This window comes from Pteropus medius, unplaced genomic scaffold (assembly GCF_902729225.1).
Source record: "Pteropus medius unplaced genomic scaffold, Ma_sr-lr_union100, whole genome shotgun sequence".
Lineage (NCBI taxonomy): Eukaryota > Metazoa > Chordata > Mammalia > Chiroptera > Pteropodidae > Pteropus > Pteropus medius.
In genome coordinates, this window is record NW_024349800.1 from 15,218,801 (window position 1) to 15,245,607 (window position 26,807).

The 26,807-nt window shown below is 32.3% G+C and overlaps 1 protein-coding gene across 4 annotated transcripts in view; it reads left to right on the plus strand.

Annotated features, from left to right (window-relative positions):
* Positions 1-23,672, plus strand: part of UCHL3 (ubiquitin C-terminal hydrolase L3) — a 40,473-nt gene extending 16,801 nt beyond the window's left edge. For 3 of the 4 annotated variants that reach the window (XM_039886892.1, XM_039886893.1, XM_039886894.1), the window contains 4 exons: positions 15,267-15,458; positions 19,761-19,836; positions 22,775-22,833; positions 23,446-23,672. In XM_039886892.1, the coding sequence (XP_039742826.1) occupies positions 15,267-15,458; positions 19,761-19,836; positions 22,775-22,833; positions 23,446-23,529 (411 nt within the window). In that variant the 3' untranslated portion in view covers positions 23,530-23,672. The remainder of the gene's footprint in view (positions 1-15,266; positions 15,459-19,760; positions 19,837-22,774; positions 22,834-23,445) is intronic. The other variant, XM_039886895.1, reaches the window with a different exon arrangement.
* Positions 23,673-26,807: the final 3,135 nt, after the last annotated feature.

Sequence of the window (26,807 nt, forward strand, 5' to 3'; positions counted from 1 at the left end):
ACATTCACATCTATTTTTCCAGACCTAAACTCCTTCATTTTTTCTAATCTTAGATGCATGTTAGACATCACCTAAATGACTACCAGTATTTTAGAATGTATTTATTCTTGTTTGAGTTTATTATCTTGAATCTTAAATATTTTTTTTTCCTGTTTCTTATAGTAGTTCCACCATACATTTTCCCCACTATCACTAATCTAATATAAATTTATGTAACGTCTTATGTAGATTCTCACTCTTTAGTCTTTATTCTAATACTCATTCATTTTTACACAGTTCTGCTGGATTACCTTTCCCGAAATCTAACCCGAATCATTTGGCTACTCAGATTTTTCTAGGAGTTCCCTAGTGCATAGGAAACAGTGATTCTCAAGGTGAGATGGAGGTAGAAGTTAGGACTTTCTGGATGGCTTTTTCAAATTGTACACCCACAAAAAATAACCTCTTCTCCTTTTGCGTCTCCCATAGTTGAGAATCACTGTTAGAGTGAGCCATATTTTTTAGGTATGTTATAGTTCTAAATGTATTGGGATGGAAAAAAAAGCATTTGAGAACAGTTCCCCAAGCATATGTAATAAATTTCAGCCTCTTTAGCCTAGCTGTATTCAAGGTTTTCCTACCTCTTGTCCTAATTTATCAAAAGTATTTTCTCTTTAAATATTTCTCTCTAGCCATCACTCACTTTATTGTTTCTGTGCTTTACCTCTTGAAATTTGCTCATTCTAAAGATAGTCCTTCTCTCGACCTCTGTTCTTCCAAATTCTACCCATCCTTCAAGACTTGGCTGAAATACCAGTCTGTGTCCATATGTGACTGCTACTATTTTCATTTTAGCCATTTATTTTCATATTCTATTTCATTTAGTTAAGATACATATGTTTTCATATTTTAACAGCTCTGAAATAATTAGGATATATCTTACAGTTGATGTTATAATTTACTTGGTTGTGTTCCCTTCTTAGTCGTACATAAAATGACACATAACCAGTGGTGCCTTAGATTTGATGAAATGTGATATATCTCCTTCACTATGGTTCTTAGACACAGGGTTGGTGTCTGATTCATTTGGGCATGCTCCAGAGTATCAACACCATTCTTTGCTCATAGATGCAGTACATATTATTAATTCACCAGAATTCCCTCAGAATTATCCTTAGAGATGTAAAAACTACAAAAAAAAAAAAAAATCCCCTAAATCTTGGTTTTTCATATTCCCACGAATAAACAAAACATATCCATTAGCCATTGTTCCTCAATAGGGCACTATTCACATTTTGTGAAAAGTTCAGTTCTTTGTTGTATGGGGCTGTTTTGTGCATTCCAGGGTGGAATATGGATCATTATATTCTAGTCATTATATGTTAGTGACTCCCAGTCACTGAGAGAACAAAAACCATACCTTTACAAATCCAGTGTCAATCAGCTTGAATCTCCTGCAGCATGGGCTGTTTTTGTGACCATCTCATTTCCGCTTCCTCCACCGTCTAAGGGCCTCAGTCTTTGACATTAATATTACCTCCATTACTCTCTATATTCTAGCACACCAGTTTTTGTCAGTTCCTACAAATACCTAGGTCTTTACCGTTTGTTTCTACTTACTTTGGCTGCCATAACAAAAACCTCAGGCTGGATGACTTAAACAACAGAAATTCATTTTCTCACAAGTCTAGAGGCTAGAAGTCAATATCAAGGTGACATCGGGGTTGGTTTCTGGTGAGGGCTCTCTTCTTGACTTGTAGACAAGTACTTTCTTACTATGTCCTCACATGGCCTTTTGTCTTTGTACATGGGGGAGAGAGAGAATTCTCTTTTCTTCTGTGTACACCAGTGCCATGAGATTAGGACTCCATCCTTATGACCTCATTTAACCTTAATTACCTCCTTAAAACCCTGTCTCCAAATACAGTCACATTGAGGGTGCGGGCTTCAACACATGAATTTTGGGAGAACACAGTTCAGTCTATAATACCATCTTTGTGCTTTCTAAGAACCCAGTACTCTTCTGGATGTAGCCCCCCTCTTTTCATATTTGGCACCTTCTCATCCTTTAGATCTTACCTTAAAAGTAATTTTTCTGAGAGGCTTTCTTTTATCACGGTTACCTTATGAATTTTCTGTCATAAAATCCTGTCTATTTTCTTCCTGATACTTTTTAATAATTTATTAGTTCTTTTCCTTTTTATTTACTAGAATATGAGTCCCATGAGGGCTTTTTTTTTTTGTCATGTTCTCCTTGGCACCCCAGGACAGTGCTTGGCATATATATTGGCATTTATGAGAAATTATATAGTATAAAAGCAAGGAACACAGGATGTAGGTTTGTGTACTGACTCCACTACTTAGTAACTTAGGCAAGATGCTTTCCTCAGCATAAAATGAAGATAATAATATGTACCTTATAGGAATGCTGTGAAGATTAATGACTTAATCATATAAAGTATTTAGAATAGTGCCTGGCATATAGTGGGGCTTCGATAAAAATTAGGTGATAATTTTTTTTTTTACTAAGCATTGAGAAAAATGGTAGAGGATGAAGCTGAAGTAATAGGGTGAAGCCAAATAAAGGGGTGGCTTGGATTTTATAGATCATATGGAGCCACCAAAGATTGTGTGTTAAGTGTTCAGCATATTGAGTTTAAGGTGAGTTTATGGGTCATCTGTGTAGTATTGGAGTTGGTTATGGAGTCTAAAGCTCTGGGGAGATATCTGTAGTCTTGTGTATTTGATTAGTAGTTACAACCTTCAGATTTCTATAGAAGGAGAGTAGTGGCGGATCACAATAAATCCCTGAGGCATGTAGGGGTTAAGGCAGTGGGTAGAGGAAGAGGAGCCAGTAATAACAACCAGTATAATAGCAATGGCAGTCATCACTGACATCATTGATATTCTCTGTCAGAACATTTACATGGGAATGGAGTAGTCAGAGCCTTATTGTATTCAGAGATGTGTATACTAAATGAGATCAGTAAGCTGAGCCACCAAAATACAGTAGAAAATACAGGATTTGCTGCAGCCTACTGCTATAGAGTAATTGTTTACTTGTATGTTTTTCCCCATCCTACCATGATTGTTCAGAAATTTGGACAGTAGCCAACCTTTCTTATGCTTCATTAATCTATACTGAAAGTTATTGCTTTCATGTTTCACTTAAGATTGGAAAGATGAAAGAACAGCAATAGGATACGAGGAAATTAAATTATGTGCTTTTTAAATTATGAACAGAGATCAGTGATATAATAATGCAAGTCAAATGTGAAGGCAAGGAAAAATATCCAAAAGGGTATTTTATTTGCCTTCAGACTCTTTTACTTAATTGATACTTATCTAAAAAAACAATTTTTAAAGTTTGTGATTTGTCCATATTAATCTAGGACCAACTCAGATATGAATAGAGAGCTCCTGATGATTTATTATTTAACTTTTTATAAAAACAATAAATTTATTATACATACTGCTCAGGACCATCCTTGTAAGTTTATAATAAAAATGAAAAATAATAAAAACTAGCACAATTGTTTTATTTCTGTTTTTAAATACACATGCCAGTATGAAAAATATAGCACAAAATACTTTTAGCATTTACATTTATTTACTTTGAATCTTTTTTAAATTCATTTTTAAACATTGAAATCAATTTTGTGGGATTTTTTTTCTTAATATTTTATCATGAGCATTTTCTTGTTTCATTAAAACCTGTTTATAAGTAATTCTTCATGGCTGTATACTCTTGTGTGAATGAACCATAATTTACTTTTCAGTTTCCTTAACTTTTGATGTTTTGATTGCTTTCAGTTTTTCAAGTTAAAAATCTAACTTCATTGAATATCTTTGTTATACATGTACTTATTCTAGGTTCTTTAAGATAGTTTCTTTTAGGTACAATTACCTTGAGTCAAATAAATGAACATTTTTAAGGTTCTTGTTACATATTTTGAAATTGTCTTTCTTTCGTTTGATCAACCAAGTAACTTGTTTGGGCACTTACTATCCCAGGTACTGTGCTAAGGGCTACATATACATAGATGAATAAGATGTAGTTTGTGGCTTCAAGGATCTCTTACTTCAGCTGAGATAGCCTCAAAAATAGCCCTTGCCATTGTTTAATTCTGTTTTTAATATTTGGCTTGTTTGATACAGGGAAATAATATGTTTGGTTTCTAATGATCATCCAAAGATCTTTTGTAAAAGTTTATGATATGAATTTAAATCACGAAATTAAATTGTAACTAATCTACAGTGAAGTATATAATCTATTTTGGTTAGTGTTATCCTGTAAGAGAAGGTTTATATGATTTATTGGGTAAGCAATGGGTAAATTCTGGTTTCAATTATGTGTTCAAACATATGTATACACAATTAAAGATACATCGTGTGCTTGCATGCATGTGTGTGAGTGGGGGGCGGGGGTCTAGTGGGCTCTTTGGCCCAATCTAAACAAATTGTCAGTAGAGGAAAAAAATGTCAAATTTCATCTTCACTAGATGCATAAGTATAGTTTGAATGGCTTCATTTTACTCCAAAGTATAGTTTTTAGTTATTTTGATTAGGTTAGTATCACAGTTAAGAGGCTCACATTTCTTTTACTCTTTTAGGGTTTATTTTCTTCTTTCCTTGACTTTAAAAGAAACTGTGAAGGTATTAAGAAGAGACTTAGTTCTTATATGATGTACAATTTAGGTTGCTAATTATCTTGGAAGAATCATGTGGAAACAGTGAATGGACTCTGATGAAAAATATTGTGTATTTTAAGCTGTATAGTCCAGTTTTTCAAGAAATCTGAAATTTCAACTTTATGATCTTTCTTTTTTCCCACTTTTCATACCTCATTTTCTTTATTTCATTCTAACAAGACTTTTAAGGTAAATCTTTTGGGTCAGCTTCATTTTATTTCTTAGAACTCAGAAATGCTCTGGAACGTCTGTCTTTTTGCCTCTGTCACTCTATTTTTTATTGTTATCATTTCTTTTGCATATCATTCTTTGAATACGGGCATGTTTAAAGAGTATGTGTGGAGTTGAATGGGAGAGCTGAGTTTGAAGGAGGGAGTAAAATTAGTATTGGTCATAGTGGGGAAAATAATATTGAAATGTTTTTTTGTTCCTCTACTTTCAAGCACTGACACCATGCCTCCATACATGTAATCAGTTCTTTATCTAATATCACTTTAAAAAATGATGTAAAAGTTGATTAAATTAGTTGTTGAAAGAGTAAGATTGTAATTACTATTCCATCCTATTACACTTTTTCCCTTAACAAATGTTTTGTCCTAAAATGGATCAAAATTGTCTTTTTTAAAATTTTTTATTCCTTCTTTCTTCATCTTAACTTTTGATTCTTCTTTTTTTCTTTTCCAATATCAGAGTTTTTTAAATGGAGCTATTAAACTTAACTATTTTAAAGGAAATTTCATAGCCTGAACTCATCAGTTTATTCTTCTAGATCTAACTAGATGTAATTGTTATATCTAAAAATATCTTCATTTTTTGAGGATGATGGGGTTTTGTGTTTGTTTTGTTTTAAATTACAACTTTCCAAAACAGAAGGCTGTCTTAGAGTTTAAGAATTTTTTTTGTTTGTAGTAAATGAGAATCTTATTTAGGGCTACTCTCAGATTATAAAAAGATTAAGATTTCTGAGATGAAGTTTGGCCAGCTTAACAATGATGAAATTAATTTAATGTAACATGTAGAGATCTAGGTCATTATATATTAACAGCGATTTCTGACATGGAAAATTATGAATGGAAGTGAGAAAAGAAAGTTGTTAAACCAGTAGAGGAAAAAAGTCAAGAGTATCTTAAAATCTATGGGCATCTTGATTTATTAGGTGAACAGAATGAAGAAATTTGCCATTATCCAGATTTTCCATGGAATATGTAGTGGCATTTTGTGAATTTTAATGCTGAGCCCACGTTTTGCTTTGACTTCTTTGCCAACTGAACATAGATGCTCTGCAGGAAAGTTTGCATCTTTTGCATGAATGCTATTGTAAACTTGGATCTTGAATTTCATATAGTCCAATGTATTATTATACTGAAATGTACTTGAAAATGTACAGAAACCCATTTGGAATTAATTTATAATTTTGATTTTAAACTTTTAAAGTTTTATATATGTGTACATGTTCTCATACATGTGCACACCCATGTCCTCATACATGTATGTAGAAACATAATTTTACTTCGTTTCATAGCATTTGGCAGCTGTAGAGAAGTTCTTGATTTTTTTTCCTTTCCATTTGTCATTGTTTAAACTCTGGTATTTCTGAAGTCTGAAAGCACATGCCAATGAAAGTACATGGACATAACTTAAAATTAATTGTCATGATTAAGTGCATATTTTATTAACAAATCAATAAAAAGAATCATGGTTTCTAATGATTAATAAGCTAAAACTCTTTTAAAAGGTTGAATTGCATCATTTTCAGTATTCCATTTCTACCTTGTAAAGGGAAGAAGGTATTATGAAGAACATGCACATTTTTCTCTACTGGATATCCCCAAATATTGTAGGTACTCAAGCTGAAATAGTCTCACCGCATTCCTGGAAATATTGGGCATCATTTTTGGGTGCTACAGTGTCGGTCTTGACTATTCTTTAGTGTCACTTATGGGTAAATACAATGGATATTGAGGTGCTTATCAGTTTTTTCTAAGTATATTTAACTTAATTCTCACTGCTTTTGAAAGTATGTGTCATCTTATAATGATGGTTACCACTTACTGAACACATCTTATGTGGTAGGCATTATACTAATCTTCTCAGTTCCTTAAGATAGGTAATTACCTCATTTTATAAACTAGAAGACTAACAGTTACTAACTTGTCCATAGATACACAGCTAGTATATACTGCCCATTTGGCAACAAAATGTATAGCTGCATCAAATTGCCAAAACAAAAATAAAGAAACTGAGATTTTTTTTTTTTTAAATTTAAAATATCTTTTTCTGAAAGCAAAGTTACACAGAACTAATAATTTAATGCAAATATGTAATGAATTACAAATGAATATTCAGAGTTGTGCTTTGTTCTTCAAAGGTAGCCCTTATTCAGCAGTAGATTTTTCCTTATTTTAAACATAAAATCCTACCCATAAACCAACCACAGTCTTTTGGTAATCATGTTATGTATATTTTGGAAAACAGTAATTATTTTAAGTGTCTACCAGCTAATTAATGATCCCTTTATGTTCAGAAAATTACATGGTTATAATGATATTTTTTTCTTAATAACAGGATTCCCATTTACATGAAAAAATGTTTTAGATATAAGCCAAAATCTACTTATTTTAGCATTTTAGAATAATTTAGAGTTACGCATTTAGAATAACCTTCCAAACACTTGATTTCTTAATAGAGAAATACTTTTAGGCCAACCCTCTGTTCCTTTTTTTTAAAGGTCTGTATTGTTTCTTTTTAGTCTGTACAGCATTTCTGATTCTGTAGTTATTTTTAAATAGTTAAAAGACTAATGTCTTCATTTTTTTATATACATAGAGATATGTACATTAACTGAGGGAAAAGTGAGTTGGCTTTTTAGACAGACACAGCCCCTCTACCTTTTTATTAAAGGATTGATTCATTTATTTTTAGCCTGCATAGCATTTCTTTTCTTTTCTTTCTTTCTTTTTTTTCTTTTTGTTATTATTAAACAGTTTAAAGAATTGTTAACTCATTTTTACATGTACAAAGTGACATGCACCTTAATGGTGAAGGAATAATAATTTGGCCTTTCAGGACCCAGATATTTTGTTTTTCGTTCTGTTTTGAACCAGTTATACACTTGAAAAATAGAAATATTTGAATAGTGTATGAGTAATAAAAATAGGAGTAGTAATAGATTTGCCTCTATGAATTAGATTAGTTAACAGCTGATGGGTGATTGGTTTTGTATGTAATGAAAACACCGAAATTGGATTCAGGAGTCACGGGTTCTGCCTCTGGTTTTGACAGGCATAGTTACATGGCTTCAGGCAAGTCAACCAAGTCCTTGTGCTTCTGAAAAGAATCCAGCGCTGCCTTGATGCTTACAGATTGTTTCACATAGCTCACTCTGTGTGTGTGTGGTTTTTTTAATTCTGAGAGGATTTAAGTCAGAATCAGAATGCTTAAAAATCTCTTTAAATTAATGGACCTAATTCCTCCATGCAAAAATAACTTATTAAATTCCTTAGAGTTCTTTTTAAAAAGCAAAACACTTAAACTTAATCTGCTTTTAAAATTCTTAGGGTTTCTGAAAAGCCTATTCTAGGTTTTTCCAAACTGTAATGAAGAGATAGGTTTATATTACATATAAAGTAATGTATATGAGGTCATGTTGTACTGGTGCAGCACCCAAACAGTAAGCAGAGGGGGCACGGGTTCGGTGTTAACGTCCTGGAAAACATTGATGTTGTCAATAATTTTAATGAAATACGTAATTTTTAGCAATTTTGGATTTCTCTACCAGAACTGAAAAACTGAGGAACTGAGTTCTTTATTCAGATACTCTAGAAAGTGAAGTCTTATTTTAAGACTCTTCTGAAAGACTCAAGAATAAATTGTAGATATTTGATCTTTTCTAATTAGTATAAAAAGCAGTGTGAAAATTGAATATTCACCTCACAGTTTAAATTTGTATATTTGAAAGCAAGGCTAACTTAGTTACCTAAGCAACCATATTGACAGCTAATATTAGGAAAATGTAAAAGTTGGTGTCTCTTTAATCTTTATAAGGCCAAGAAGAAAACCTAGAAATTTTAAGATTCCATAATAGCATACTTCATATCAAAGTCCTTTCATTTACTGAAATATTACTCAAAATTCTTTTCCTGAATTATCATATAAATTTTCATTGGAATTTAAAATATATATGATATACACTATGTCTATATTATGAATTAAATTGTTTTTACGAATTGTAAAGTTGGAGAAAATATGTATACATTGTATTCATTTGGCATTAGGAGGTAAAAATAAATATAATGACATTAAAAATATAGAATTATTGGTTCTAATATTTAACATTTCAACATATTAATTTACTTATTAACAACAATACTTAATATGCTGGTGCTCAGGCAGTAAGATAGTGGCTAAAAAATTTTCCCTGCCTAAGAGCTTTACAAGGTAGTTACAAGTAGAACAGTCATAATATAGTAATGTACAATCCTGTCTTTAATGTTGTGGAACATTTGCCAGGTACACACATACCACACAAACTTCGATACATGTAACTCATTTGGAACTTATCCTTTCTTTTTTTTATTTTTTCCTCTTATATAAGTTTACATCGGAAAATATGAGCAAGAAGAGGGCTAAAATCATCCATTGGTAACCTGATAGTATGTGGGCAAAAATTATATTTTTATATTTAAATGGAAATTATCATAATATCTATCTTATAGGATTATTACGAGGATCTGTAGATCTATAACATTTGGTGCACAATAGTGAGCACTCAGTGTTAGCTATTATTATTGTTGACTGATTGATGAACATACATACCTATGTGAACATATTCACAGCATAATTTATAATTGTAGAAAACTAGAAACAACCTAAAGATGCAATAATGTATTTATGGTACATCTATTTAAGGAATAATATGTTCCTATGAAAAATAATGTAGAAATATACTTATTGAGGTAGCTAGATGGCCAGAATATATAGATAGTGAAAAAAGCAGCATAAAGAAACATAAACATGTAAAAAACAAAATGCTAAAAATTTTAACAAACTGCTAAAGCCCAAGTGTAAACTAGCATGAAACTGTAAAATTCCTATAAGCAGCCCAAAAAGGAGAATTCACATTCACTCTTCACAGAGCTTACTGAGTGCTTATAAGGTAGACTGGGGACAAGGCAGGAAAGAGCCCTAACTTGCAGGCCTGGGAGAAGGGAGCAGCTTCTACTTTGGGAAAGGTACCAGGCCTGTATTCTAATCTCCCCTATGGAATAAAACCTAAAGACACAGAGACAGAAAACCTTACCTGGGAAAAGGAACAGATAAAATCTACCCCTTCAGGGGAGAGTCAGGATACTCCTATAAGAGAAATCAATGGAGAGGGAAGGATACCTTAGAAAGCCCTGTTCTCGATATAGCCTACCTATCATGGAGGCTGAATTAGATCAACAAAGATGCCTCCACCTCCCCATCATTGGATCAGCAAGCACCAATAAACATGTATCAGAAGTCAAGGGATGGGTTAAGAACATGAAGAGAGACCTTTTTTGAGGCACAGGCTCTAAATATAATCCTAAAACTGAGTAGAGCAAGAACACTGAGAAGGAAAGCTTCCATCAATCCAACTCCTACCATAAGCCCAAGGTAATGTGAAGTGAATTTTAAGTAGGTGGGTAACCATAGCAAAAACAAAACCTATACATCACAACTCCTGACTAGATTGACTCAACTCTGCACACTAAAAACTTATCAGAAGAAGAGGCATGCCTGTTTCCAGCCATAAATACTATTTATTTTAGCCTTTATGCTCCTACACAAGATGTGTGGCTTTTAACCAAGAATTATAAGACAAAGAGGGAAATGAGAAAATAACACTGTCACGAAACAAAGTAGTCAACAGAATCAGACTCAGATGTGATCCAGATGTTGAGATGCAATTTAAAATAACTATGATTAATATGTTAAAGGCTCAAGCAAAAAAAGTGGACAGCATATACCAACAGATGGGGAATATCAACAGAGAGTTAGAAACTATAAGAATCAAACAGAAATGCTAGTAATTAAAAACAGTACCAGAAATGAAGAATGCTTTTAATGAGTTCACCAATACATTCAACAGAGTTAAGAAAGAATCAGTAAATATGAAGATAAATCATTAGAAATTTATCCAAATTGAATCATAAAAATAAAAAATCATGGGGAAAGAAAACCCCAGATCATCACAGCTACAATGTAAAGCAAAGTATACATACTTTACTCACCAAGTTCTATTGATTGTACCTCCTAAATCATTTAGCCTCAGTTTTTTCACTTTAAAAAATCAATTTATTAAGGGATTAAGAAGTAAAAATTGGCAGTTACAAAATAGTCATGGGGATGTAAAGTACAGCATAAGGAATTAGTCAAAAATACTGTAATAACTGTATGATGTCAGATGAGTATTAGACTTATGTGATCACTTCGTAAGGTATATAAAACTAACCACAAAGCTGTACACCTGAATCTAATATAATATTGAATATCAACTGTAATTAAAAACAACAACAACAACAACAAACTATAAAATGTTGAAGGCAGCCCGAGGAAAAAGACACATTAGATACAGAGGAACAAAGATAAAAATTGTAGCAGACTTCTCATCAGAAGTTACGCAAGCCAGAACAATGGAACAACATTTTTAATGCTAAAAGAATTCAATAGAACAAAAATATCTCTTAAAAATAAAGAAGAAATAAAGACTTTGACACAAACAAAACCTGGGAGGATTCATTACTAGCGTACGTGCACTACAACTTGGATCTCTACCAAAAAAAAGGAGAGCACTGGAAATGCAACAATTGAAGGTAAATATAAAATAAGTTTTGTTCTTTTAATAATTGTTTTAGAAATAATTGACTAGCTAAATAAAAATTAGTAACTGTGTACTGTAAATTTATAGCATATATAAAAGTAAAATGTCTGATAATAGCACAAAGAACAGAAGGAATAGGATGATACTGCTGTAATGTAATGAAGTGGTGCAATATGATTTGAAGGTACACCGTAACTAAAGATATATATTGTAAATCCTAGAGCAATTACTAAAAAAGATAAAAAGTGTAAACAATAAGACAGTAGTACACATAAAATAGAATCATTAAAATAATCCAGAAAAGTCAGAAAAGGAACAAAGAACAGGTGGAAAAAATAGGGAACTGGCAAGATGATAGATTTAAATACAGCTGTATTAATAATTAAACAAAATAAAATGTAAATGGTCTAAATGTAAACACAAATTGAAAGAAAGATTATCATATTGATAAAAAGCAAGACTCAACTTACAAGAAATTCACTTTAAACATAAAAACAGGGAAAGATTAAAATGGAAAGAATGAGAAAAGATGTATAATCAAAAAAAAAAAAAAAGCTGGGATAGCTATATTAACATTAGATGAAGTAGACTTCAGAAGGAGGAATATTACCAGTGATAAAGAAGGACATTACATAAGGAAAAATAGGTCAATTCACCAAGAATACATACATCTTACAAAATTTATATATGAAGCTAAAAATAGAGCCTCTAAATATGAGGTAAACACCTATAAAACTGAAGGGAGAAATAGATAAATCTACAATTACAGCTGGAGATTTCAACACTCATCTCAATAACTGGTTGGACAAATAGACACATAAAATTAGTAAGAACATAGAAGACCTGAACAATATTATCAAACAACTTAGCCCTATTAAGAATTATGGAAAACTCCATTCAACAACAGCTGATTATTTCAAGTACATATGGGATGTTCAGGATAAGACCATGTTCTGGATAAAAAAATAAACTTTAACAAATTTAAAAAAATTAAATCATACAAAGAATATCTCCTAACCATAATGCAATTAAACTAGAAGTCAGTAACAGAAAAAAGATCTAGAAAGTCCTTAAATATTTAGAAATTAAAGAGTATACTTCTAAGTAGCTCATGGATCAAAGAAGTTACAAAGGAAATTAGAAAACATTTTGAGTTGATTGAAAACTTTTTAAAAATTAAAAAATTTTCAGGTTGCAGCAAAATCAAGGATTAGAGAAAAATATATAACATTAAATGCTTATAGTAAAAAAGAAAAAGCAGGCAGTAGAGAAATATCCAGCATTTAATGCTTATATGAGAAATGACTTAAGCTTTTACCTTAAGGTAGAAAAAAACAACAAAATAAACTCGAAGCAAGCAGAAGGAAGAAACAATAAACTAGAGGTTCTAGCCAATGCAGTAAGGCATATGAGTTAAAAAGGAAGAAATAAAAATGTCTGTATTCACAGAGAGCATGATTTTTAATGCAGAAAACTGTTTATTAGAAAATGCATGAAGTGAGCTGTGTGCCAATGTCATGAAAGACTGTTGGAAATGTTCCAGGTTAAAGGATGGTAAAATGACTCGACAGGTAAATTCAATACCTGTTCCTTGATTAGATCCTGAGGGAAAATGCTACAAAGAACATGAATAGGTCAACTGTGAAAATTAAAATATGATGGAAGATTAGATAAAAGTATTATATCTATGTATAATTATGAAGGTGATAAAAGTATTCTATCAATATAAAACTATGAAGTTGATCATTACTGCCATGAGAATTCTCTTAGTCTTAGGAAATACCGACATATTTAGGAGTAAAGGGCCATGATATGTATAACTTATCCTGAAATGGTTCAGGAAAATAAAATTATGTGCAAAGTGAAGAAGAGAGAGAAGCGTGTAAGAAAGACGATAAAGCAAATCAGGGTAAAATGTCATAGTCAAATCTAGGTGTTTCCTGTACTATTTTTGTTTTCGTAACTATAAATTTGACATTATTTTTTTAAATAAAAGTTTTTTAAAAGGCTCTTCAAAAATGGCAAAAGAAGAGGGCCATGAAAGCATTAGACTTGAAATTGGAAATTGCTTTTCTCACAGTAAGCAATAGTGACGGGTGAGGTAACTAACGTCTGCTTCTGAAGAAAGAACAAGTTTGCTTACTGCTTGCTATAAAACATCGGTTTCCCCACACTCAGTGTTCCTCTCCTGTATGCATCCTGCTCTGTGTGCAGCCATCCATCTGGGCCCTCTGCGCTGTCCTCACGTCTTCTGCCAGCACCCATGAAAGAGTAATAGGCTAACTTTTTAAACTGAAAGGGTAAAATCAAATCCCAGAACTGGTAGTTTAGTCCTCTGAACAGTCTGATATTCATTAATGTGTTTCTGATTAGCCCTTTCTTATTGCGAGCAGATGATGACGTATTTACAAACATGTTTTTATACCCTCATCCCAACAATAGCTTTATTTTAGGTTAGTGTACTGTTTACATAGATCAAAAGTACTAATAATTAGTATCATAGAATTTTCAGGATTGAACAAGTCTTAGAAATCATTCAGGGGAAACCCCTTTCCTTTCCTAAAGAGAACAGGTTATGGTTAATATAATCCATTGTCACTAAGCAAGGGCTTATATCACTATTCTTATTGCTGCTTCTCACTATGGTTACAAGTGATTATAATTTTATTATACTGCTTGAAGTTGTTTTTTTATTTCATATGATGTTATTTATTAGAGGTGACAATTACAAAATTATTTGGATTACCATAAATCAATTATTGAAAGCATGTTCATTTTATGGAAGACTGTTGGGTCAGATTCGGCTTTGTGGTACAATACTGTATGAAAGGGTGACTCAAAATATCTAATTTTAAGAGAATTACTTCTCTCCTCATTAGGCTCTGGTCTAATAAATTAGTATTGAAATCTTCCTCTTGGCCACTTAGGCTGTACACCATAGCAGTTGAGATTGTTGGATTCTAGAACCGGATTTCCTGTGTTTGAATCCCAGCCCTGCCACGTGGGGGCAGTGTGCCTTTGGTTATGTTACTTAACCTCCATGAGCTCTGATTCATGTGTAAAATGGGAATAATTATAGTACCTATCTCATGGGTTACTGGGAGATTAAATAAATTGATACATGTAAAGTGCTTAAAAGAGTGCCTGGCACAAAATAAGTGATACATATTTTAATTAATACAATTGTTTACTAAAAAATGGTTAATAGGCCATGATCATTTCCATTTAACTTGTCAGCCTAAGTAAGAGGACAGTTTCAGAGATGTTTATTTCATTTCTTTTTATATTTTGAAATTTTGTTTTTTAGTTTTTCCCTTAGAGCTTATTCTCTCAAGTTCCTCTTACCAGGGCCTATCACCATACAGTTCTCTTCTACACATTATTCTTGGTGGGTTTTATATGTGTTAACATGTTTTATGTATGTGCATTCCTTTTTTTTTTTTAAATGATGTATTAATTCCATTTTAGTGGCTTTTAAATAATTAATTCCATGAGTCTGTGCTATGCAAATGAGGATATATAAATATTTGAGAGGTGCACTTACAGAAGCTATGGCATATAACCTGATACGTTGGTTATATATTTCCACTTTACCCGCTTTTAACCAATATTCATTACATTTTTTTCTAGATTATGGTTCATTAAAAGTACTAGACCATATAAATACTAGTAAGACCATACGTTGCTTTTAAGAATAAGTGATCACCCAGTAACGTGGTCTAAGTAAAATGTTCTCTTTTTTAATTATGTAGTCCTCCTCGCCATCCTCATCACAGCCTCATTGTAGCCACTGCAGAACGAAGGCCTCATCATTGTGTCACCATGCATCCCTGCCCTGGGTCAAACGTAACCATGTAGACCCTGCAAAGGCTACCAGTCCATCTCTCCGTCTTCGTCGCTGGCGACCCTTCTTACGCCTACCATCTTTGGGTCTCCATTCTGTTGTAAGTGTAGTCAACCTTCCAACTCTTCTTCCAGTGACAAGGGCAGTCCATTTTTTTTTCTTAAACTTCTTCAGTCTTCAAAGTGCTTTCCTCTTGGTTCACTCAACCATTAGCTTTTCCCCCAGTAAGACTGCAAGCATACCTCTGTGCTCTGCAGTCTACCTGGACTTTCACCAGTGTCTCGGTGAACATCCATCTTTCCACTCCATAGCCTGCCAACATAAGCTTGCCTGCCTTTCGATGAGTACTGATTGACATTCACGATAACGTTTAAGTTCCTATCAGTTGTTAAAGTGAATATGTGTTCTCTTCCCCTTCATCTTTCTGATTTCATTTAGTTGACTCAGGTCAACAAATGCTGTGTACCTTCTGAGTTCTTTTCCATCTCTTTGTTTTTTTTTCATGTTTCCGAACATGACTTTAGTCTCTTGTCATGCTCTGGGGTGCTATACTTATTCTATCTTTAATCTAATCCTTCATGGTGTAGGGTATTTCATCTAAGCTATTTTATTCCCTGAGGTGGCTCAGGTACTTGGTTTAATCTTGACCCAATCTTCCCTGCCTATTCAGTTTCTAAACATCTTTCCAAGTAGGAGGTGAAGATTTTCTCCTTGTGAATTGATACAGGCTTCCCACAGATTTTGTGATTTCTCCTTCTTAGGTTGATAATATTAGCAAACTATTAAAAAGTACGTTTGTTCTTGTAATCTTGCTAATTATTTTAAATGTTAAGGTTGATGATCGAATTCTAAAAATTCTCATAATTGAAATAAACATTAGGATTCAGCAACTACAGCTCTTATTTCTCATGTTATCTCTCATGCCACTGTAAGTGGCAAAGACTGTGTTTTGGTAGAGCCTACCTAGAAATGTTACACCCGAAAGATTTGCTGTATGCCATACATTTATAAGAAACTTGACGCTTCTGTAAGTCATGACTTTCAAAGCCAGAGGAAGTCTAATTACACATACATTTAATGCTTAAAAAAAAGTTGGTGTCAAACATCCCTTTCTCCCCCTTGTTTACTCTTCTAGAGCTATACTCCAATTATGAAGCGATGTCTTAGCACTTTTAAACATCTGCTTCCACCAGATATCAGTAAGGTCATCAAAATAGCCTTTCATTTGTTCTGAGTATCAATAAACTGGTGTCTTCCTGTTTCATTATCCTCGTTGGGTCACAGTATGCATTTGTCATTTTTATTCATTTATCATTTGATATTTGTTGCTTCCCTGCTGTGCCATACACTGTTTGGCAAAGTAGGAGATATGAAATGAATTATATGATCAGAGTAAAATCCTAATTTTGTAAATTCTGACTTTGGCACAATTGATTATAAATATGAATCAATTTCTGTGTACTTAAAAATATTCTAAATGTAAATGAACATGTCATAAAAATTGTTTTTCCCATTTGTGTTTTTATATATTGTCGATCTTTGCTCCATATTAATTCCATTGCTTTATAGCTTCATAAATATTTTCATTATCTCGTGGTTAAGAACATGGATTCTAGAATGACACTGCCTGAGTTTGAAACCAAATTACATCACTTACTAGCTGTGTGACCTAGGGCATGTTACTTATTAACACTTCTGTGCCTCAGTTTTCTTGAGAGTAAAATAAATATATTACCTGCCTCGTAGGGTTTATATGATGATTAACTGATTGGTCAATACTTATAATGCACTTAGAATACTTCCTGGTATGTATTAAATGCTAGACAATTATAAATTAAATTTAAATATATTTTTTATAATTTGAATTTTGTATTTAGTATTTAATTAATTTCTATCTAATTTATTTGTTATATTTTTAATTTTTTGAGATAAGTATTCTATATTAGGGAACTTTGTTAAAAATAATATGTATAAATATAAGCAAAAATGATCCAATTTATAGCTTCTGTTTTTTGCCTTTAGTTACTTTTTGGTCACTTTTTGAAACAAAACTTACTGGAATTTACTTTTTATTTATTCTTGTTTTGGTGGAATAATTTTTAAACAATTCGATAATTGCAGATTTCAGACTTTCAGACTAATTGAAATTGACCAAAGGAGAAGACTTGTAACAGGTAGTGAGGTTTTATGGGAGGCTTAGAATTTTTAAGCCTTACTTATCTTTTATAATAATTTGAAAGCCTTTCATGCCCTCTTCAGGGTTTTATATTTTTCAGTGTGTACTTTTGGATAAAAGGTACAATGACTCAAAATTTCGAGTCACTAGATTTAGTGATTTCTTACATTTGTGATAATGTAGTATTAATATTGTAATAATACATAATATTTAGATAACACTGCACAGTTTACAGAATACTTTAATGTATTTTCTTTAGACCTCAAAACAGATAAAAACTCGGTGCTTTCAAGGATTAGGTATATAATCAGGTCTCCGACTCCAATTATATTACTTTTATCTCTAGCACAGTTGTATTTACTGACAAACATGAAAAATAGAAGCTATAAGATGTATTATTTTTAAGAATAGATGGTGTTAAAATAATAATATTTGAAAATATAATAGCGCAAAAGATTTAAAATAATCGATATCCTGTTGGAGAATTGTGTAAAATGAGTAAAACAAGACAGCTTCCTAGTTGGATAAATAATACTTGGATAAGAATTTCTTTTTATAGAATTGAAAGTCTGTAGACTTACCTAGGTTTAGACATGAAAAATTGGTTTCTCTTCTGATTTTTAGTAAAACGAGGGTAGTGGACTGAATAATCACTAATATATTTGAGTCTCTGACCAGGAAAGTAAGGGAACTCATTATCATCATTTTTAAGTATTTGAAGAAATATCATATTCAAGAGAGAACTTAGACTTTTTATAAGGTGTTGGAGAACACTGGGAAACATTTTATCCTCATTTTGAGGGATAACACTAACAAAACTGTCCAAAGATGGAACGGACTGCCTCAAAACCAGGGACAGTTCTCTGTTGTTGTAGTGGGTACCGCAAGATGGGGCTGCAGTAGAGAGGAGTCTGGTATTGGAGCAACGGTAAAACTAGTTAACTTTGATTCCTGCCAACTGCGGAATTCTTTAGTTTTAAGTTGAAGTTAGGAAGAGCTAGTTTGCCACATCAATATTTGTTGCGGTTCTCTCATTCATAAACTTGAGGGAAATACTCTCTGAAGGATAATCTGATTTAATTGAGTCATTCAGTCTGAAAATGGTTTAGAAGCATTTAGTAAATCCAAAATAATAACGTTTCTTCTGTGCCTTTCAATTTCTGCACCTGAAAACTTTATATTACAACTACTAAAGATTATATAATTCTGAGTGGAAAAAAATATACATTTTAGGGTTAAGGTACTATTGTGTTACAGGATGTTAAGTAATATGAAATATAATTTGTTTTATACCTTTTTTAAATGTTCGCCTCTCATATTTATACTTGGCATTTAACAGTGATTGTATTTCATTTCAAACCATTTAGATTTGGTATATAGCTAACACATATTAGTTTTAAATGTGTAGTTACCGTATATCATAGACAGAGCTAGTTAACCATGTATTCATTTTGCATAATTACTTGAATATCTAACAAATGTAGACTAGTTTGCTCATGCAAATTGAATTTGATAAGCAAAAAACACAAATGAAAACTAGGTATAGTTTTAATTTCAAATAGTTCACTAAGAAAGCAAGAGAAAAATCATAGGCTACAGTTAATCATACTTTAATCTGCTGTTATCCTTATTTTTCCCCATTAATCTTTTGGGTTATTTTCTTGTATCTATTCCTTTTTAAACTTTTGAATCTAGAATGAATAAAGATACTTTCTTTTAATTCTAAAACTATTTATATTGCATTGTTCAAAAATGAGATTATCAAGGTCAAGTCAATAAAGGAAGAAATTTCCTGATGTTTTAAAACTTAACTTGAAAATAGTTTTTTAAAAACTATGCTATTATTAATTTTTTAAAACTTTATTTCAAATTTCAAAAATTAGAGAAATCACTTCATGCATTCATTTTATTCAGCAAGTATGCATTATACATCTGCTATATACCAGGCATTGTGCTAAGCACTGGGGCTTTGAAGGTGAACAAAACTTTAGGCTTTTAAATTGTTGAGATTAAGAAAGATGTGCTTTTCATTGACATTTTTCTTGTTGATAAATGAGCACATTGTTATAAATGTAAATACATATTCACTCTTTGTCTGCCATATCAAAGTTTAAGCCTTGAATTATTTTGGATAAATATTCTCTCATGTCATTTGATATTTGTGTTTACATGTACTTGGTTGATTTGTTTGACATCTAACATATAATATGTATTTTTCCCCTCTAGACACCAAGTATAGATGAAAAAGTAGATCTTCATTTTATTGCATTAGTTCACGTAGACGGTCATCTCTATGAATTAGGTAAGAACTTTAAAAATTGGGGGGAGAAAAATGAGAAAGTCTGTATTTATGATAAACAAAGCTTTTGCTATTTATTGTGTTTACTTAAATTAATTGACTGCCCTATAACATGGAGTTGGCATAATGAAAATTTACCATTTAAGACTTTAGAAAAAATAATATTTTTTGGTGTTCAAGCAACTTATAATTCAAGAATGTTTGCATACCGCCTTTGAATTTAAGCAAAGCAGTAAAGTAAAAATCATTATAGAAGACTCCTATAAATCACTTAGGTCTTCACTAAATTATTGAGTTACTTATCAACATCTAGATGGCCCATCTTGATTCTGAAACGAGTTTTAAAATATAATGTAATATTCATGACTAGTTTTTGTGTTCAGTAATGAGTATCACTAGTTTTCAGGCTTTTGTACCATCTCTTTGTATTAAATCTGAGTTTTTAAAAGACTTTACAGGATGTATATTTTCTGGCAACAGTTTCCGAAGGCATGTGTCAAAGTACCATGATTAATTACTTAGTATTTTAGCCTATATCTGTACTTATTTTTTAAAAAGTGTAACTCTAGGTGGACTATTTCAGGGACTGTTTCAAAGAGATCCTTATAGACAGAGAACTTCTTATGATTCTTTTCATAATTGGTATATAGTACCCATGAGTCCTTTTCGTCCTTCTCCATAAGACCTTCTTAGGTTAAAAAAAGGCCACAATAAAGAAACAAACAAAAAAAATGAAGTCCTTTTCAATATTAACTTGCCACTTTCATTTTCCTTTTTTAAAGACAGAGGAGTTCTGAAAGGACTTAGATTGTGGCTATAAATGTGGTCCATAAAATTTAAATCAGTTTTACGTGTGGAATATGTAATAAAGAGGACAAGGCAAGGAAAGAACATGGTATTTATAGAAGTGTGTACTCAAGGGTTGTGTACTGTAGTAGAGTGATTTGCGTAGGAATCGAACTAAAATGGAAAGAATTCATTGTTGTGGAGTACATAACAGATGTGCAGAGCACTGCCAAAGATACATGCTTTGCTAATTCAGTCTATAAAATCTACGTAAAGCTAAGACGTAATAGTGATTGGAAATTTCACATGTCTGATTACTGGAAGCTTTGTTTCTACTCTGAATTTTGAATAATAAAAAATAACTAGTAAAAGCGGACCTAAACAGAGTGCTGAGACTTACCAGACACATTCTATTGATGTCAAGAAAGTAGATTCAGAAAAGGCCAGAGAAATGACAAATATGATCCATAATCAGAGACTATAAAAGTAATGGTGACTTTTAAGATGAGAGACTTAGTAATAGAACAAAAAATAACATATTTAGAAAAGATATTTCGGGGAAAAAAATCTCTGATCATTTCAATGGGAAGCAAAAAGTTGTCTAAAAAACTCAATTTGACTGGTTTACTAGCAATAGAAGGAAAGACATATATCAAGGGTAAGCTACATATGAAGAATGGTCCTCTTTTGTAGCATGCCAACACAAATGGGTTTTAAAATTGGTTTGAAGTAAGAACGTCAGAAATCTTGTTTGGTTTAGGTATTCTTTAGCAAGAAGAAAGATCAATAAGGCTGATAGAGAATGAGAGCCCTTTGAGGGTTACGTTCTTTAAATGAGTTTAAAGAACTTCAGAGTTCTAAAGAACAGCCATTATCTTTAAGATGTCAGAGAACAAGGATAAGTACAAGATGAAAGAAGATGGGCAGTTGCAAGGGAAATTGGCAGTAACCTTGATGTGGATTCCTAATAAATTTAAAAAAACGTTTAACAAAAGGAGTATTGAGTTAGTGAATAGAAAATAGTGATTAAGAGAACAGCATATGGTTTTTAGGAAAAATCATTTTTAAGTAATCTTACTTTTTAGTTTGGTTAATGTTTTCTCATATTTTTCTTTAAAAGTAGTATCTATGGTCCAAGTCCATCACTACATATACATATACATATACATATACATATACATATACATATACATATACATATACATATACATACACAGATTCAAAAAATTATATTAAATCTTTCAACTTGAAAGTTGTTTTACATAATTGCAAAGTAAAGTATCTGGCTCAGTGTGGGGCGTGTAGTGACTGCTTAATTAATACTTGTTTATTGCTTAAATGATTATACTACACATATAACATGGTAAATAATATTCATATTTCTCTACTGTCCAATATAACAAAACTTTATTAAAAAAATTTTTTTTACTATGTTTGGAAGCTATAGAATTATGTAAGAAATTGTGTTTTATGGATTGAACTTGAAGTACCATTTATAAAACATCTGAGATTATATATTTGGATATATAGAGTTATCAGTTAACTTTGAGTTAACATGAGTTTATATAATTCTAGACTTTTTCATTTTTTCATAATATTTAAAAATACTAGTTTATTCAAGGTGATTACAATTATGGTTAATTATTGTTGGTGGTCAGTAAAGTAATCCTTGTTTGTTTAGATTATTGCTCAATATTACTGCCTCGGTGGAACACAATTAGTAGTAGTAATATATAAACCTTGTGATGACTTTTTTTCATTGGTATAAACATGTCAGTATTAAAAGCTTTCTGATCTAGATTTTAAAATGAAGAAAGAATTTTTTGTATTTCCGAGGGTAAAAACTGGGACTATAACCTTTAACAAAACTGACTTCTTATTTTTGCATATTCGCTTTAGGAAATTAAAGCCAATATGTACTTCTAATAATTTCTGTTTATGAAGATAATTTAGGCTTTCAAACATGAAAGTAAGATTCTAATTACTTTTAACGTTAAAAATATCCATAGGTAGCACATTTAAAATATCTGTTTTAGAATATATTATGTTAAATATCTTTTAACTTTGCCTTACTGTGAGAAGAGAAAAATAGAAGTTGAAAGTACATTATCTATACAAACAGCTAAACATTCAACTGTCTGTCTACTTTTTACAGATGGACGGAAACCATTTCCAATTAACCATGGTGAAACTAGTGATGACACATTATTAGAGGTAACAATAAAACTTGTTTGGCCCATTTTAAATGTTATTAATGTTCTCATTATGTTTAAAACATCTTTAAAGATCACTTGTATAATATTTTATCTGTATTTGGATGCTCCCTTGTCCTTGCTCTCTTGAGAAAACCCAAAACAGAAAAATTTGAACTAATGTTAAAAACCTACAGTAAATAAAGAAGTTTGCAGAGCTCTTTGTGTAAACAAGTATCACATTTTTAAAAGACATGAATAGTATTGAAAGAGTTACACATCATATCTCATATTTCATTGAACCTAAGATACCATCATTTGTATCTTGATCTTGATTTTAAGAGATTTTTAAATTTATGAACAAATTATGAGGCTTAGAATTAATGAAATCTGTAATTCTCAGGTTAAAAGTTTCTTAAAAGTGTTAAGAAGGAACACTTACTGTATGTTATACTTTTGTAGTAAGCAAATTAGGCCATCAACCGTTCAGCCGTTCTTCTGGTGTGCTTTATTTATTATTTAGAAAAAGAAGTTTGCAGTGTAACATTAGTATGAATTAGGAAAATATGAAACATTTATAATTTGTAAGTAAAACATTTATAAAGTGAAAAATTATACATTTTTTCCCCCATAGGATGCCATAGAAGTTTGCAAGAAGTTTATGGAACGGGACCCTGATGAATTGAGATTCAATGCAATTGCTCTTTCTGCAGCATAGCTTGTCAATAACGGAAACACCAAATATTGTATTATTTGCAAGAAAAGTTAAATTTCTGCTGCCATACACTAACTAACTCAACCATTTTGATATTTTCATTAACTTGACTGATTAAACTTTATGTGAATTAAACTTTGACTTAATCTGTGTTTTATATTATTTTTGTCCCAAATTAAAACTGTTCTTTTCATTTGTTTCTTTCTTGTGAAGGATTTACCTTGCTTGATGACTAGCAGTACTTTTCTTATTCTCTTTAAATTTTACAGAATGTTTTGTATTGGGACACAGACATAATTTTCATAATGTACCTCACATATGTTAACATATTTATTTAGCAACATTTGTTGAGCAGCTACTTGTAATGAGCTAGACACTTCTAGATGCTGGAGCTATAGCATCAAACACTATCAACAAGTACCATAGTCGTGGAACTTATGTTCTTGTGAGAAGAGACAAGTAAACACATTGTAAAATACATACCAATGACAGATGCTATGCAGAAAATTAAAGTCGGATTTGTGGTAGAGACAGATTTGTGACTGAGTATATACTTTAGATTTTGTGCTAAGGGAAGGCTTATGAGGAGGTAGCTTTGAAATTGAGCTCTGAATAGCAAGAGGTAGACAGTAATAGAGAGTAGGTGGGGAAGACTGGAGGGAATCATTAATGCAGAGTCCCTAACGTGGGAAAATCTCCCTGTGTTGTAGGACCAGAAAGAAGGTTCATGTGACCAGAGCACAGAAACTAATGGAGAAAGTAGCAAGAGGTGGGGTCAGAGAAGGAGGGGCTTAGTGACACAGGAACATAGGAAAAGGCATTTGGATTTGTTGCAGGTGTGTTGCTAAACCTTTGGAGGGTTTCAAGCAAGAGAGTGGCCAGATTTGACTTACAGTTTTATAAGATCACTCTGACTACTCTGTAGATAATACATTGGGGAGGGAGGTAAGAATGGAGGCAGAGAGACTTGTGATGAGTGCACTATTTGTTCAGTGAGCCACAGCGATTGGCTAGGTCTTAAAAGTACAACAGCTCCCTGCTTACCCAGGGTTTTGCTTTCTGCAGTTTCTGTTATCCGTGGTCCCATAGTCAAACGCAGTCTGAAAATAAATGGAAAATTCCAGAAATAAACAATTCATAAGTTTTAAATTGTGTGCTGTTCTGAGTAGCATGATGACATCTCACACTGTCCTGGCCTGTCTTGCCTGGGATGTGACTCATCCCTTTATTCAGTGTATCCACACCATATATGTTCTTTGCCTGTTAGTCACTTAGTAGCCGTCTCAGTTATCAGATCCAGTGCCATCGTATCTCAGAGCTTGTGTTTAAAGCGCAAAAGCTGTGATGCCAGCAATTTGGATATACCACATAGAAGCCATAAAGTGCTTCCTGTAAGTGAAAAGGTATGTATGTACAGGAAAAAACAGTATATGTAGGGTTTGGTGCTATCCAGTTTTAGGCATCCACTGGAGTCTTGAAACATATGCCCCATGGATAAGGGGGAACTACTGTAGTAATTTAGATAGGTATGTGAGTGATTTTGGGGTGTGTTTTGAAGAAGGGAGTGTTTCAGTTGAATCTTAAAGGATAGGTGGGAGACAGTGGAGAGGTGGAAGGGTATTTATACAGCTGGGGCAGAACATAGGGTTGGTGTGATGGCCGTGTCCTGTATCTTTTCGTGTGGGTTTGGTTACATAGTTGCATACATTTATCAAAACTCATTTAATTTTTTTTTAAGTCTACTTTACTGTATATACATTTTACCCACCCACCCAGCCAGCCAGCCAAATGCAGAGCTGAGTTGGAATGAGTATAGCCCTTAGGAGAAAGACCAAATTGGTCCAGGATGAAGTTCTGATAAAATTTAATGTAAATGTTTATGCAAGATTCACTGAGTTAATGTAGATTCCTGAGGCCATAACAGAAGGTAAGTAGTAGTTTAGGAAGAGCAATTAGGGTAGTGGCAGAGTGTGTTAGATCTTTGTTATTCAAAGTATGGTCACACCAGTATTACCTGGAAACTTGTTAGAAATGAAGAATTTCAGAGGGCACCCCAGACCTACTAAATCAGAACCTGCAGTTTCAGTAAGATCCCCAGGGGATTCATATGCATATTAAGTTTGAGAAGCACTGGATTATAAAAAAATAGAACTTAGTGAGGAACTTCACTTTGGAAGATATTTAAATTTGCCACCTTCCTATGGTGACTAGGGCTTGAGTGGAGTGCTGGCAATAGGGATGAAGAGAGAATCTGAAGCAACTCCATGCCAATTAACAACAACCCAGTGTTTGATTCTTTTGTTATGTTGTTTACATTTTGTACTCGCATCTGTCTTGTATATTATCTTAAATATTTTAACTATGTCTAAGCACTTTTCTGCCTGTTGCCTTGGTGGATTTCTCTTACTACATAATTGCTTAATACGTCCTTAATGGGATCTCACTAAGAATTTACATAGTTTCTCAAAGTTTGATATGAAGAATACTAACTTGCTGACCATTAACGGGCAAGAAGTGTTTGAGGTTAAGTACCTTTTGAAAGCATTAGATTAAATAAAAAAAAAAAAACAGATATATTGGGTGGGGGGTAATTATAGAACTCAGAGCTTTTTTTTTTTTTTTTTTAAATGTTCTATATAGGTTAAATATCCTAATCATTTTATGGGACAACATTTAGAATTCGCATTCTTTAGCACACACTTTAAGGTGATAGTCCCTTGTAGAAAATTTTCTCCCATCTTAGATTATGTCTGGAATTCTAGTTCTTTTTCAACTTTATTTCCTACAATGCTTTGTTTAGTAACTTTCTTAAAACACCACTTGTAGAAGAGATTAATGGTTAATTTTGAATGGAAACAGAGACACTAAGGGTGATCAAGTTGTGGGTCACTTTTGTATATTGCTCTTAATGATCATAATATATTTTGGGGGAATGGGACTAAAATGAGAACTGAAACTTCAAATGTTTTTCCTTGGTGGGCTCTTGGAAATTGACTAAACATCACCTTTCACCAGATGTAATGGTTTGCTTTAAATTATTGAAACAGAAGAGTATTTATGAACTCCATAATATTTAACCCCTAATATTTTCTGTGTTCATTTGTGACTAAAGCAGAAATTAACTGCATTCTATGGTGAATTGAACTTTATTATGTCTTAAATGAAAACCATCTTTAATTCTGTGTAAAAATTATTTTTAAAACTCTGATTTATTTGTGTACAGTGCTTGTTAAGTAAGCTTTATAATTGGGTCGTATATAACATACAGCCTGCTTATTTCG